The sequence below is a fragment of the Podarcis melisellensis genome, assembly GCF_964234715.1.
Source record: "Podarcis melisellensis genome assembly, chromosome: 12".
NCBI lineage: Eukaryota > Metazoa > Chordata > Lepidosauria > Squamata > Lacertidae > Podarcis > Podarcis melisellensis.
The window spans coordinates 33256101-33269500 of record NC_138544.1 but is presented as its reverse complement, the minus strand read 5'-3'; the positions used below and the strand labels follow the sequence as shown (position 1 = coordinate 33269500).

At 44.5% G+C, this 13400-nt stretch overlaps 1 protein-coding gene across 2 annotated transcripts in view; it reads left to right on the top strand.

Annotated features, from left to right (window-relative positions):
- Positions 1 to 247: 247 nt before the first annotated feature.
- COL1A2 (collagen type I alpha 2 chain) overlaps positions 248 to 13400 on the top strand; it is a 64252-nt gene continuing 51099 nt past the window's right edge. Inside the window, exons 1-4 of one of the 2 annotated variants that reach the window (XM_081931209.1) lie at positions 248 to 493; positions 6533 to 6568; positions 10283 to 10375; positions 10745 to 10801. In XM_081931209.1, the coding sequence (XP_081787335.1) occupies positions 395 to 493; positions 6533 to 6568; positions 10283 to 10375; positions 10745 to 10801 (285 nt within the window). In that variant the 5' untranslated portion in view covers positions 248 to 394. Of the gene's footprint in view, positions 494 to 5484; positions 5499 to 6532; positions 6569 to 10282; positions 10376 to 10744; positions 10802 to 13400 lie in introns of those variants that run through there. The other variant, XM_081931210.1, reaches the window with a different exon arrangement.

Sequence of the window (13400 nt, the reverse complement as noted above, 5' to 3'; positions counted from 1 at the left end):
CCCTTCCTCCTTCCAGATCTCCCTCTCCCCGCCCCGTCTAACAGCAGCTCTGCCAAAACGGCGGGGACAGGTTGGGAACGAGAAGAAGAAAAGAAAAAAGACGTCACGTGATGCAGGCCCGGGCTCCTCGCAGCCTGGCCCGCCCCTCCGCCAAGCACGGCGGGCTCTCCCATTGGCTGCGGCGCGTTCTACGGCTCGGCCAGCGCGAGGAACCCCCTCGCCGTATAAATAGGGCCGTCGAGGGCTTTATTATTTTAGCATCCCGGGCAGCAGGTTTCTGCTAAGTTTGGAGTTACTCGCCACCACGACTGTATGCCTGCGTCCCTAAAGTTCTAGCTCACCACCGACCCGGGGACTCTGAAACACAAGGAGTCTGCATGTCTAGACAGTAGACATGCTCAGCTTTGTGGATACACGGATTTTGTTGCTGCTCGCAGTAACTTCATGCCTAGCAACCAGTCAATGTAAGTGCCTTCAGATTGTTTGGAGCAGGGTTTGGTGGGGAGAGAGGGATTTGGGCGGCGGCGGCGGAATCCTCTCCTAACTTCGTCCTAAGGAATGTTGCCCTGCCGTCGAATGCTTCCTTTCTCCGGGAGCTGCAAGGACAAGTTTTCGTGCAGATCTGGGTATGCTCCAAAGCCCGAGAAACTGCTGCCCACTATAACTCTACCCGCCCCCCGGGAAGCCCCATCCAGTTAGACTGAGTTTGGGGGGGGGGGGGAATCGTAGTTTGCATTGACTCCAGCTGGCAAAAGAGCTGTCTCTTATTTCCATAAGACGGAGTGAAGGGATGAGAGTTCTTCAGAGCTTGCTTAAACTCGTCCCCTCCCAGCCCTCCTTGGCTCATGTGGAGAGGTCCTGGCAAGAAGCCAAGCAGTCTCTTCTCCCACACACCCATGCACCTCTCTCTCCCCCTCCCCATACTCCGCCCGCCCCCCATTTTAAGAGAAAAGCAAAATTGGGGTTGGAGAAGCAATGCATGGCAATGATGAATCCAGAACTCCTAAATTTATCAGCATCGCCTCCTTGGAGAACTTCTAGTGGTTTGGGGCTAGGGACGGGTTATTGTCCCGATTTATCAAGGGATTTCAGAAAACAACAGATTCTCCCAAAGTCTTTGAGAACAGTCGCTTTTTAGGGCGTTGTACACGAGCTTTGTGCAACGTTTTACGGATGCTCATAATGCGCCCTCTAGAGGGAAGGAGGCGGTAGCGCAGAGGACCCGACGTGGAGCGTGTGGAGTCCAGATAGACCACCAAGCGCTTTTAGAGATCCGTTGATATATATGAGACAATTTAGTTACTCCTGAGTTACACGCAAGGAGAGAGAGGGCAGAAATTCTGCCGCGATTTGCTCAAGAATGTTTTGCTCTTATTAATTCCGGGAAGGGAAGGAGACGCGCTTTTAGAAAACTACAGCAAACCAGGGAAAGTGTACGATTCCTGACCTTTTTGTTTGAGAAACAAATATGACGAAACGGATATTCCAGACATCCTCCAAACATACCCTTTTTAAAAAGCTCTAGCGACCTCTTCTGGTAGACGAGAAGTAGAAAGTTTCTCCCCAGAAAACTCATCTATTTTTATGATTTCCACACTTGTCAGGTAATTCACGTAAATTCTATTACCTTAGATTATCTGTAGGCCCCGTGTGAATAATGTTAAATAGTGAAACTTGGCACAGACAGATGTTGCCAGGTTAGTCCCATCAAATAGATATTTATTGCATTGGTACCCCAATGTAAGATCAGAGTGGTGTTTTACCCTCACAAGAACCCTGTGAGGTAGGCTCAGCTGAGAGGTGGCCCTTTCCCCAAGGCCACAATTTGTTTCACAACCTGAGTATGGATTTAAGCTTGGGCTTTCTATACCCTAGCCAGTCTTGCTAACAAGTGCACCACACTAGTGATGATCGTTTGGCATAGAGCAGGCAATCTTTAGCTTTATATCTGACTGACAAAAGGAGTTCTGTTTAACTCAGAACTTTTCATGCTGCACAAATGGAAAGTGTCCAGCCAAGCATCACTACCATACCAGTTCTCTGTGGTTTAAATATGTGCAAGGCACAGCCTTCACACTGGATCGTGCAGCACATCCATGCATCAGAAACCCCTGTAGTCCTTTGTACATTGCATATGGCAAATGCTGTCCTATAACAGAAGCATTGGCCCTGCTGCCCAATACATAACTGGATTCAATGAAACAAGTTGGCAGCCAGGGGTCCTCCTAGGGTTATTGCAATTAATGACTGAGCATTCGCCAAAATTAATTTAGGAACACTGCTGTCTTTACAGTTGCATTCAACTCTTTACCAATCCTAAAACTGCGACTAGAGCCTCTCCCTTTAGTGGCAGTGAGAGAGAACGGGTTCCCCAACCCAGTTAACATTTAGAGATACTCTCCCAAAATATAGATCTCCACAGCTAATCCATCAATAAGCCCACCTAGCAAGTTCCATTTACAAGTTCCAGTACCGTGTCAAAAAGAATGTCTAACTTTATTCCATCACCTTATAGGAACCATTATCGAAATTAGACAAAATTAGTCATTTCCACCCTAATCCAGTTTCCTATCAGAATCCCCATTCATATCAGTATCAACTTTGTTATTCTGTACCGATGTTACTCTTAAAATGTTTAAACAATGATTATTTCCTTGAGATATTAAGAAGAGATAGTCAAGGTTTCTCATCCAACCAATGGTCTAAGATATACATTTAGAGCTGCCATCCTGAACATTGTGTTTATTGAACACAATTGGACTTGACATCCAGAGAATAGCATAGTGCGCTCTGTGCTGTAGATTTTCACTCCATAAGCAAACTTTTGCATTTAGCTACTCTGATCATGGAAGATTTCTCTCTGGGTGAGCAGCTTTTCCCAATTGCCACTCAAAATTCCTCCATGCCACATGAATGCATATGTGCAGACTGATTGATACCGTTTCCTCCCCATTTTTGTACTAATCTGTAAGTAAAGCTTCTGGAGGCTCTGACTTGCAGAGAGGAGGTGCATAGCCGTGACTCTTTTTTTGCTCTGCTGCTCAGACAGAACATTTCTCCTCCTCCTCCTCCTGTAATATGCAGCATTCCAGATGCATCTCACAGCAAGCAGGGGAGGAGGAACTAATGGAGCATAATTCCCTGTGCCCTTAGAGCAAGGGTGGGGAGGCTGTGGTCCTCCAGATGGTTGTTGGACTGCAAAGTACATCATTCCCCTGATCATTGGCTGTGCTGGCCGGAGCTGATGGGAGTTGGAGTCCACCAGTATCTGAAGGGCCCACGGGTTCCCCATCTCTGTCTCGGAGTGACAGGCTTTGGTCTTTGTGCTCCATTGGCAGGAAGGAAATGCTTAACAGGACAATTGTTCGTTTGTTTTTAAAATAAGAATGTCCAATGCACAAAATGTGGGCTATGTTATAAAACTGTAATAAAAGTTACAGTACTATTCCTAGGATTCCCAAACCTGCTTTTGGTATGCCCTCCCCACCCCCAGTGGAATTTTTGATCTTTTCTTGGAACAGCAGGCCCCTCCCACAAGCCACACCACAACGCATATGGAGGGTTGCTATTTGAGAAACCCAAGTCGTGCGCTCTCGCTCTCTCGGCATAACCTACCTCATAGGGTTGTTGTAAAATTGGAGGGGGAAACCCTGTATGCCTCCTTGAGCTACTTGGAGGAAAGATGGGACATAAATGTAATAATAATAATAATAATAATAATAATAATAATAATAATAATAATAATACATACATACATACATACATACAAACAATAATGAAAGGCCGAATTCCCCTTGGGTATACAGACCTAAGTAGCCTGGCTTTGCCAGATCTGGGATTCCACCTGTTAAGCTATTTCGAAGTATGGCTATTTCCCGGCTTAAAGTTTAGCAGAATAACAGGGCCATCCCAGACATGCCTTCTCAGAACCGAATCTCAATCAGCACAGTGGGGCTTACTCTTTGGTATGTGGGTCTAGGACTGTAGCCTAAATAGCGTGAAAAAGAGGCTTGGGGGGTTTTGGGGGGGTTGCTAACTTAACTTCTGAATTCCAGAAAATCCTATACAAATCTTCAGCATAATCCTGTTCAAGGAATTCCCATAATCTGAAACAATGTGAAGGAATAGCGGGTCCTAAGTTTAGGTTAATGTTATTTACAAGAATATGGACGACCTCGGCTTGAATCATCTCAAGTTCAAAAGCTAAACTCACTGTTTTGGGCTTTCTATAGCACCTGCACACTTTCAAAAGCTGCCGTTGCAAGCATTTTCAAGGGGAAATGTTGTGTGGTCCACGGAGCCTCTTACATCAGCAGAAAGCACATTTGTGCGTGCTTGGGAGGGTTTTGTCTGGTTCCCTTTATCTCACATCCTATGAGATCTTGCTCTGCAGGAGGCCCTCTCCTTCTGGGGTCACATTTCTTTGGTGTGTGTAACAGACATCAGTGGGGGCAAGAAAAATCCCCATGGCACATTGAGCGTTTCACCCGTGGCCCTGTAGAACCAAGTTCTGATTCTTATAAAACCTTTTATTAAATACATCCATTCAAGCCTTGGGGTCAGAAAAAAGCCTTTCCAAGATGGAGAGGCCCTCCTTCCGTCAGAGATGTGTTGCAGGAATCAGAATGTCATCCACTTTAAAAAATGTCGTTTCATGTTTACATTTCCTGCCATTCGTCTTTGAAATCACAACTATCGTACTTTTCCGTGTATAAGACTAGGTTTTTTAAATTAAAAAATGATGTTCAGAATTGTGGGTTGTCTTATACATGGATACAATCTCCCCCCATTTTCTCAATTTGGAATCCCCCAAAATTGGGGGCCCCTTTTTTACATGGGGGCATCTTATACACGGAAAAATACAGTACATTGTTTCACATGCAGACTGTTTTGAATCTTAAACATTAACCAATTTTTTGTTTTGTTTTTCTGTTTCCCCCTCCAGATGTAAATGAGGTCAGTATCATTCCTTTCAAAATAAAATGGACAAGAGTGGGCTATTTTATTATCTCCCTACCTCCACCCCCCTGAATGGCCACTGCAGCTGCCAAGAATTGCATGGGCAATACCACTGCAGATTAGCATCATTAGGAATGCCCAGATTTGTGCCCACCCCTAGTTTCCTAATGGGCCGTCCTTCTTGTTAAAAGGCTACCTTCATAGGTGAATGTAAGATTAAGAGGATATTGCAGAGTAGCCAGAAGGGTCTTGCATGCACAGCTATTCTGGAGATTCATAAGTCTATTTTAAAGCCAGAGAACTGTTAAAGACATCTTAGCACCCGTAAAGCATGAATGAATTCAGGTATGACTTTTTAATATCGTGCTTGCATGATGTAGCAAATACTAACTTGTATAGCTCTTTCCCTACCCTCCACCGCTTGTTTAATTTGCTCTGCCTTAACTTGGCTGAGTCTAGTACTTACCGTGAAATATTGCTAACGTTAGATTTCTTCTAACTTCATATTCATTCCTTTCTAGGAAACGGAAGGACAGAGGGTAAGCACATTTTAAGGGATTTTCTTAAGAATTACGGAGCTGTACTCTGTTCCTGGGTATCTGCTACAGTTTTAAAGAACCCAGAAATGCTGAAAATAGAATTTTTGAAAGGCTGCAATTTAATACCTCATTTCATGGTAGAAAGGCCTTTAGAAGTTAGTGGGGCCGACTAAACAGAGGTCCTTTTTACTGTCAGGAAAATCCAAAGTGAAAACCTGAACTTCGGAGTAAATGCTATTAATTTCAGGTGAATTTGCTTTTGAACGCAACTGAGATGCTTAGTAGTACACTGGCAGTTTTTCTTTTATACCTCTATTTGGATGCTAATTGCACTAAATTCCCTGGGGCTTACTCCAAAGTAACTGTGAACCTTAGGTGAAAATCCAATTAAGTTTTATTCAGAGTAGTCTCCTAGAAATGAATGGACCTAAATTAATAGCTTCCATTAATTTCTGCAGGCCTACTCAAGAGTAGGACTTGGATACAGCTCAGTAAATTTAACTGAATTTTTGCGGCTTTAGCTGCTGTGCTTAGGATTTATGTGTAAGTGGGTTGAAGCCATAATTTTATCAGCATGAAAGCTGATCTGGTATGCACAGGAAAAAATAGCCTTCTTCTTGAGACTCTCTGATTTTATGGATGTCAGATCATGTTGCAAATTACTAAATATTTGTGAGGAATATACGTGTTTGGTTTGGAGATTAGCAGCACAATCCTACTCAGGCATAAGCTCCATTTGGATTTCCTTGGAGGAAAGTTGGAATAGGATTGCAGCTCAAATGTGAAAATAAATGAATGCTTGTCACTTAATGAAGAACTAATTGATAATACATTTTTATTTATGCATATTTGTCCTCTTGGTTTTCATTGAAAGCAAGAGTGTGTTCAATCTCTGAATAGCTATTCCTTTCAGTTCTGCCTATGCTCTAGTTTTGCTGTTTTCATCAGCAGACAGTTCTTTTTAACACCATAGCTTTCTGCACGTAAAACTTGAAACACTCATTTACATTTTTGTTGATGTTGTTCTTTTTCAGGGGCCCAGAGGAGAAAAAGGGCCACGAGGAGATAGGGTAAAGAACCATGATTATGTTCATTTTGCTTGTTATATCTAAATCATGCCCTGGTGAATAAGGAAGAGCATGGTCCAAAGCGAAAAACCTGTGGTACCACCCCCCACCAACCCTTGTTCAGAGTTATGGCTATTTTTGTGTGCATCTTCTGAGAAAATTCACATAAATGAGGCTGCACTGTGTACAACTGAACACATCTATTTGGGGGGAAAGTGCTATGGGCACTATTTGGAAAGGGTCAGGAGGGCTGTGTAGCTTTAGGTAAGGCCAGAATTTGGACAGAGTGTTACTGAATGCCTCAAAAGGTCTATTGCAAAGGGCTGAAGTGGTTATTATTCCCATTGAAGTGTCTTAAGACTGATTTGCAGGTAATAGCTTTTCAAAAAAAAAAAAGCAATCATAAAACCACAGTATGATTAGCAAAGGCTCATGGCTCTGGAATTCCTATGTGAATAAATAACATCCACCAGCAAAATCACTTGAGTCAGAACCTTATAAAATCAAGAATGGAAATTGAGGTCACAATCCTGAGCTCCTATGCTTATTCCCCTGCCCGCTGCTTGTGCATTGATGCAAGCACATTGTCCGACACAGCAGTGCTGTTTTTCCTCTCTGATTCCCTCACAAGGATCTCTCTGAAGAACCATTTGACTCATTCATTGCACAGGTGATGCAACCTGATTTCCCCTCCCTGTAATATTGGGTGCAATGCTTCTTCAGGGTTCAGAGGAAGGAAGAGGGGGAAAGCAGGTTGTGTTCAGAGATTGATCCGTTGGGTTGGAATTGCCTGCGGACACAGAGGTCTGACACAGAGGTCAAGGAATGTGCATGGCTGAGGCCTCAGAAGTGCAGTTGCTCAGTAACCAGAGTCCACTTTACGTGTGTGTGTGTGTGTGTGTGCGCGCGCGCGCGCACAGGTGTAGCAAATGAAGTTGACAATGTGTCAGGGAGCCAGAGTTGATCCTATTACTCCCCCCCACCCTGCCCTGTGAACAAATTAATTGGAAAACATGTGTTTGCTACCTTGAAAAATGTGAAGCACTATGAGGGCAATTTGGTAATACATTACTTATTGCTTGTGCAATTAAGTAGCTTTAGATTCTGGATTTAATAGTGTTACAGGGAGGAGGGGCTCCCTAAAGTGTCTTGCTTCTTTCACTTAAAAATGTGCTGCTTGACCCCTAATATGTCAGGGGAGGTGGTCCTCCTCTTCTGAGTGGGGCCCTGGATTTTTGCCCTCAAAGTCTTTCCCTGACAGCATCCCTGCCAAAAATTGGGCCTCCAAGAATTGCTTCAAGATTTGTTCTTCCCTCGGTAGTAGCTTAGAATGAAGTAACGGTCGCTGTTCAATATTTAGCATGTTTAAACCCAAACAATTTGTGACCCACATGCCTATCACAGTATTGTGTTATTAAGGAGCTCCCAGGTGCCTGACAAGAGCTCCCTCCTTCCTAAGTTTTGAAGGCCTAGGTTAGGTAGCCAAAACCTGGTAGTTGCCATAAACAGTTTGTGTGCTGGATTTGACTTGGTGGTTGGAGGCCTGATTTAGGACTAACAGTGTGCTAAGGGACAAGGTGGCGCTGTGGGTTAAAGCCTCAGCGCCTAGGACTTGCCGATCGAAAGGTCGGCGATTTGAATCCCTGCTGCGGGGTGCGCTCCCGCTGCTCGGTCCCAGCGCCTGCCAACCTAGCAGTTCGAAAGCACCTCCGGGTGCAAGTAGATAAATAGGGACCGCTTACTAGCGGGAAGGTAAACGGCGTTTCCGTGTGCGGCTCTGGCTCGCCAGAGCAGCGATGTCACGCTGGCCACGTGACCCGGAAGTGTCTCCGGACAGCGCTGGCCCCTGGCCTCTTAAGTGAGATGGGCGCACAACCCCAGAGTCTGTCAAGACTGGCCCGTACGGGCAGGGGTACCTTTACCTTTACCTTTAAGGAACCAAGCCTTTAGCCTGAAATCGTCTGTGCTGTGTGAGATGCACACCAACTTGTTTGAAAATGGTCACTGCAGATATGGCTACATTCTGAGTTGTTCACAATATTTCATGCTTTAAGTTATTAAGACATGAAGATCCCGTTACTATTGCTTCGGAGGCCACCTTGAATCCAAGAGTCTGTAGATGGATACTTGATAAAGAAGTATCTGCCATACATCATGAAATATCTGATGACTCAGAACCAGTTTAGGAAAGATTCTGACTTTGAGTCCATCCCAGTCTAGCCTCTTGTTACTAGAATAGATGTTGGGTCACCTGATTAACATGTGAGCCACAATTATTATTATTTAAATCACATCAGTGATATTTGGAATGCTTGTTGTTATTTGGAATAATACCCTTAGACTCTGAATAGGCTTAGTAAAAATTGACCTTTTTATCCACAGCTAAACACAGAATTTGCAGTGTTTTGATTAGCACAGAATTGATAAGTGCAATCTTTGGCAGTTGTAGCAAAATGGGATGGTTGAAAAACCATGAAACAGAGAGTGCATTGAGTTATAATGCTTTGATATGTTTCTTTTCATTCAACTAATATAGTCTGGAACTATATTACTCAACTAATGGGAATTAGCATGACTGTTTGTTCTGCTGAGATTTATACCATTTAAGAACATCAGTCTTAGAGTTAAGGCTTGTGCAAACAAATTTGTCTCCATTCTTATATATGAAAATCATTGTGATTATTGTCTTTGCAAACACACTTGCTCAACCAAATGGGGCACAAGCAACAGTTAAGTGAAATCAGAAAAGTAATTAACTTGTTTGGACCTCTCCAAAGCCAAACAGCAGATAACACGGAGTTAGAACATGTACTCATTTAAAGGCAGTTAAAAGGTTACTACGGTATAATTATCCTAGCATGGCAAGGTCTTCCCTAGCACAATCTGTATGATAGCTCACAAGGAACAACCTTCTCTAACAATGTGTGGCTAGAATCCTTATCAAGCCTCAAATCAATGCATTATTGAAGTTTTAAAGACATAAAAAAATGTGAATGGATGGTATTCTACTAAATTTTTCTCAGAGTAGATCCATTGAAATTAATGGACCTAACTTATATCCATTAATTTTAATGGACCTCTTTTTGAGTAAAACTTAATTGACTGTCACCAAGTAAGTCCTAGCATTAATATGCCAACAAAATGTTAAGGTGCTCAGCCTTTTCCACATGTTATGCCCATGATGAGAAAGCTGTGGCTCTCCAGATGTTGCTGGACTCCCAACTCCCATCAACTCCAGCCTTCATGGCCAATGGTCAGCCATGATGGGATTTATTTTCCCTCAACACAACAAGCAATAAAACTGCTTTAATGTTTGCAAAGCTAAGCAGGGTCTGGTATGGTTTCAAACTGGATGGGAGACTGCTTGTTGAGCTTCCTGCATTGCAGGGGATTAGACTGGGTGACCCTCAGGGTACCTTCCAACACTATGATTCTAACATCTGGAGAGCTTCAGGTTCCTCATTCCTATATTAAGGCCTTTAAGGCTGCAATTCTCTTCTCTCCTGCCTGCAAATATGAATAAACGTACATGCATAGGATCACACAACTAAATCAGTGACACATTTAAGTGGTTTCCACATTGTAAAGTACAGAAACACCAGCTGTTTCGATTGTGCAGACTCATATATTTGTACTTTAAATGATGTCACTGCTTTGAAATCTTCAGTAGCTATTTATATATTTTTATAACTTAACGTTGTGCATTTTTTCCCATAGGGTCCAGCAGGTCCACCAGGCAGAGATGGTGAAGATGGTCTACCAGGCCCCCCAGGCCCCCCAGGCCCCCCTGGTCCTCCTGGTCTTGGCGGAGTAAGGCATCCAATGTTTTATTTTACTGAAGTTGATTGGTGATGTCTTGAAGCATCATAAAAGGCCTGTCACGTCAAAGGCAGGGACCATTATCTTTAGCTGTATCTTCTCAGGCATGTATAGAAATACTGTTGAGATCCATAGGTAGGAACATCCTTGAAGATACAGAAACATTTATGGAAGGAAGGAACTTCTGTCTCCCTTCACTCAACCTCTTATTCGTGATGTTGTTTTAAAAACAAGCGTGAAGGACTTGAGATGTAGGAATGCAAATTCGTTACCCTGCATTCATTTTCATTTTGGATTAGAGTATATTATTTAAATTCTGATCAAGCTCTTTATTAGCTTTCCTCTTTTTAACTCCTACAGAACTTTGCTGCTCAATATGACATGTCCAAAGCAGCTGATCCTGGCCCCGGACCTATGGTAAGCAAATGCTTCCTTTCTCGCACAGGTACATGCACAAATTCAAATTGTGCTGGTGTGTCTTGCCACTGATGGCGACAGAGAATCCCCCAGGAACAGCCTGCTCACAGAAATCTCCCCACATTGTGTCTCTGCTATGTAACTGACCTGTGGGCCATATAGCAGCATTATACGGCCCACTGTACCTCCCAGCCCAGGCATCTAGCATTGTCATCCCTTGCAAGCCATGCGTGTTCAGAAAATGCATGGGATCCCGCTATTCCTGCATCCAGTGTGCTTCATGAATGGAGAAAGCCCATACTGGGGAAGAGTTTTGCACCCTACCCAGGTCACTTCCAAGGAAGGTAGGTCAACTATCCAGTGTTCCTTTGGTTCCAACGCAGATTCTGATAGAATCCAGTGACTGGAGCCAGGAGACCACTACATTGCTGGCCTTCTCATGAGACAAGGGAAGAAATACCCACCCATCCATGCAGCTCTGTCCCAACATGGGCTGCCAGATGTAATGCGTTGTGATAGGTGCTGGGCTTGGCCACTTAATTTCTTCACCTGTGATTCTTGCCCACCTGGCAAGACAGGCTAGAGCCATCAGCACTAACAAGCCCAATGAATTGGAAGTTGGCCCATTGAACTTGGTTCCCATGAAAGGAGTTTAGCGCCTGATTAGAAGCTCACCTCATTGATTTGATTTTGATGGCATTTATGTCCAAGGGAAAAATACTGCAGTCAGGTTTGCTGAATTAATGATCGTCAAAAATGGTCAAGTCGTCTCATGCTCTGTGGTTATAACAGTTTTTAACAAAACAAAAACCACCACCTGCACAGTTAGGAGCCATGCTTTGCAACACGTCACCTATAATACAAACAACAGGTTAAATCGCCCAAATATGCATGATGTTTTGTAACTTGTACTTCAGTGCCAGCTTCCCCGTCCCCTCCCAAAAACATGGACAGCAAGGAGAAGGGGGAGGGATCTGGTCTGAATTGGGACCTTGGCATGTGCTGTGTGTGTAGGGTTTTTGGGGTTTTTTAGATGTGGTCCCGATCTGGATTGGGACCCCCACACTTGCAATTTGCACAAAGATAAAAACTACCATTGAAGTGAATAGGAGATTTCCCCCGGCAATGCAAGCTGCAGGTGTGGTTTCCTGATTCAGAGTGGGACCCATTGTGCGGGGCAAACTTTTAAAGCCCCCTACTGTCCTCCACACACACACATTCAGGTGCCCATCCAGAGTGGATCCTGTGCCCTGGCAGTTTGCACTCAAGGGCAAACTATGCATTAAACATTGTGTGTAGTTTGGCTCTAATAGATTCAGTGGCGTAGCGTGGGGGGTGCAGGGGCAACTTCTTTTAAGAAGTCACAAAGGTCAAACCTGACTCAGAAATAGGTGGACTGTGAAAAAGGTCCCAGGAGCATTGTAGGACAGGGCTGGTTCCAGAGCGTGGTAAAACTGGTTGGAAAGTGCCTCAAGACCAACTGTTCAAACAGTTCTGCCATTTCCGCCTTGTGCAGTCTAGGAATATTAGGCACAATTGGAAAAAATCTCAGTGTGCATTTGCCACCTCTTTCCACATAAGGGAGGCTCCATTGAGGGTATTTTCCTTCAGGGCCCTAAACCTCCAGAGACAGTACTGCCACAAGACATAATGCCTCAGGGCAGGTTGACCAGTTACTTGGAACCATGTGGTAGCCACATCTGAGTTTACCATGTGGCACCTATAATCGTCTAGGGAGCCTCTGGTGTGTAACTTGGCCCACTATTCCCCTCCCTCTGCTGCCTCCCCACATTGTTGTGGTTGCCATGTGGTGAGCCTCCACGAAGGTACCTCATAGCTTCTAGTCTTCTCAATTCACCCTCATACTTGTTTATGATTCTTCCAGCTTTCCAAGGGTGGCAGCCCTCACATTTTTTGTCTCCTTCCATATATGCAGCAACAGCATGTATGAGGGGTCAGAGTAGCAACAGGACTGTGCTTGCCAGGACGGGCCAAGATGGCGGCAAGCTCAGCAGAGCTCTGAATTGGTGGTGACAGCACAAGTTTGCATGCACCTGTGGAGTCACCACCACCGCCGCCCAGCCAGAGCTGCCCTGACCTCTCTGCCATTTTGTCCTTTCACAATCCAAGCAAGCACAGCACTGTTGCCACTCTGCCCCATCCTTACTGTGGCAAGCGCAGCTTTGCCAGGAGGGCGCAGCTGCCTATCCACCCCCACCCCTCATGTGCCACTGCTGTACACATATTTTTACTGCTGAGAAGTCACCTCCTCCGGCCAAGAGCACAGAAGCCAGCACATCAATATCACCAGCATGCATTGTAGCTCTCACTCCTCACCCTTCTGTTGCATGCTGGGAGAATGCCAATCCTGCTCTACCTGTGGCCTTCCAGATGTTATTGGACTACAGCCACAGTTCCTTCACCATTAGCCATGCTGTTTGGGGCTGATGTGAGTCCAACAACATCTAGAGGGCCACAGTTTGCTTCCCACCTGCTGTATGGTATGAGCACAGTGCCCAACGTTTGACAGAATTTGGAATGGTACAGCCATACAGCTGGTTCCAAGACCCCTTTCCTGAAGTTATCTTCCACTGTTTGC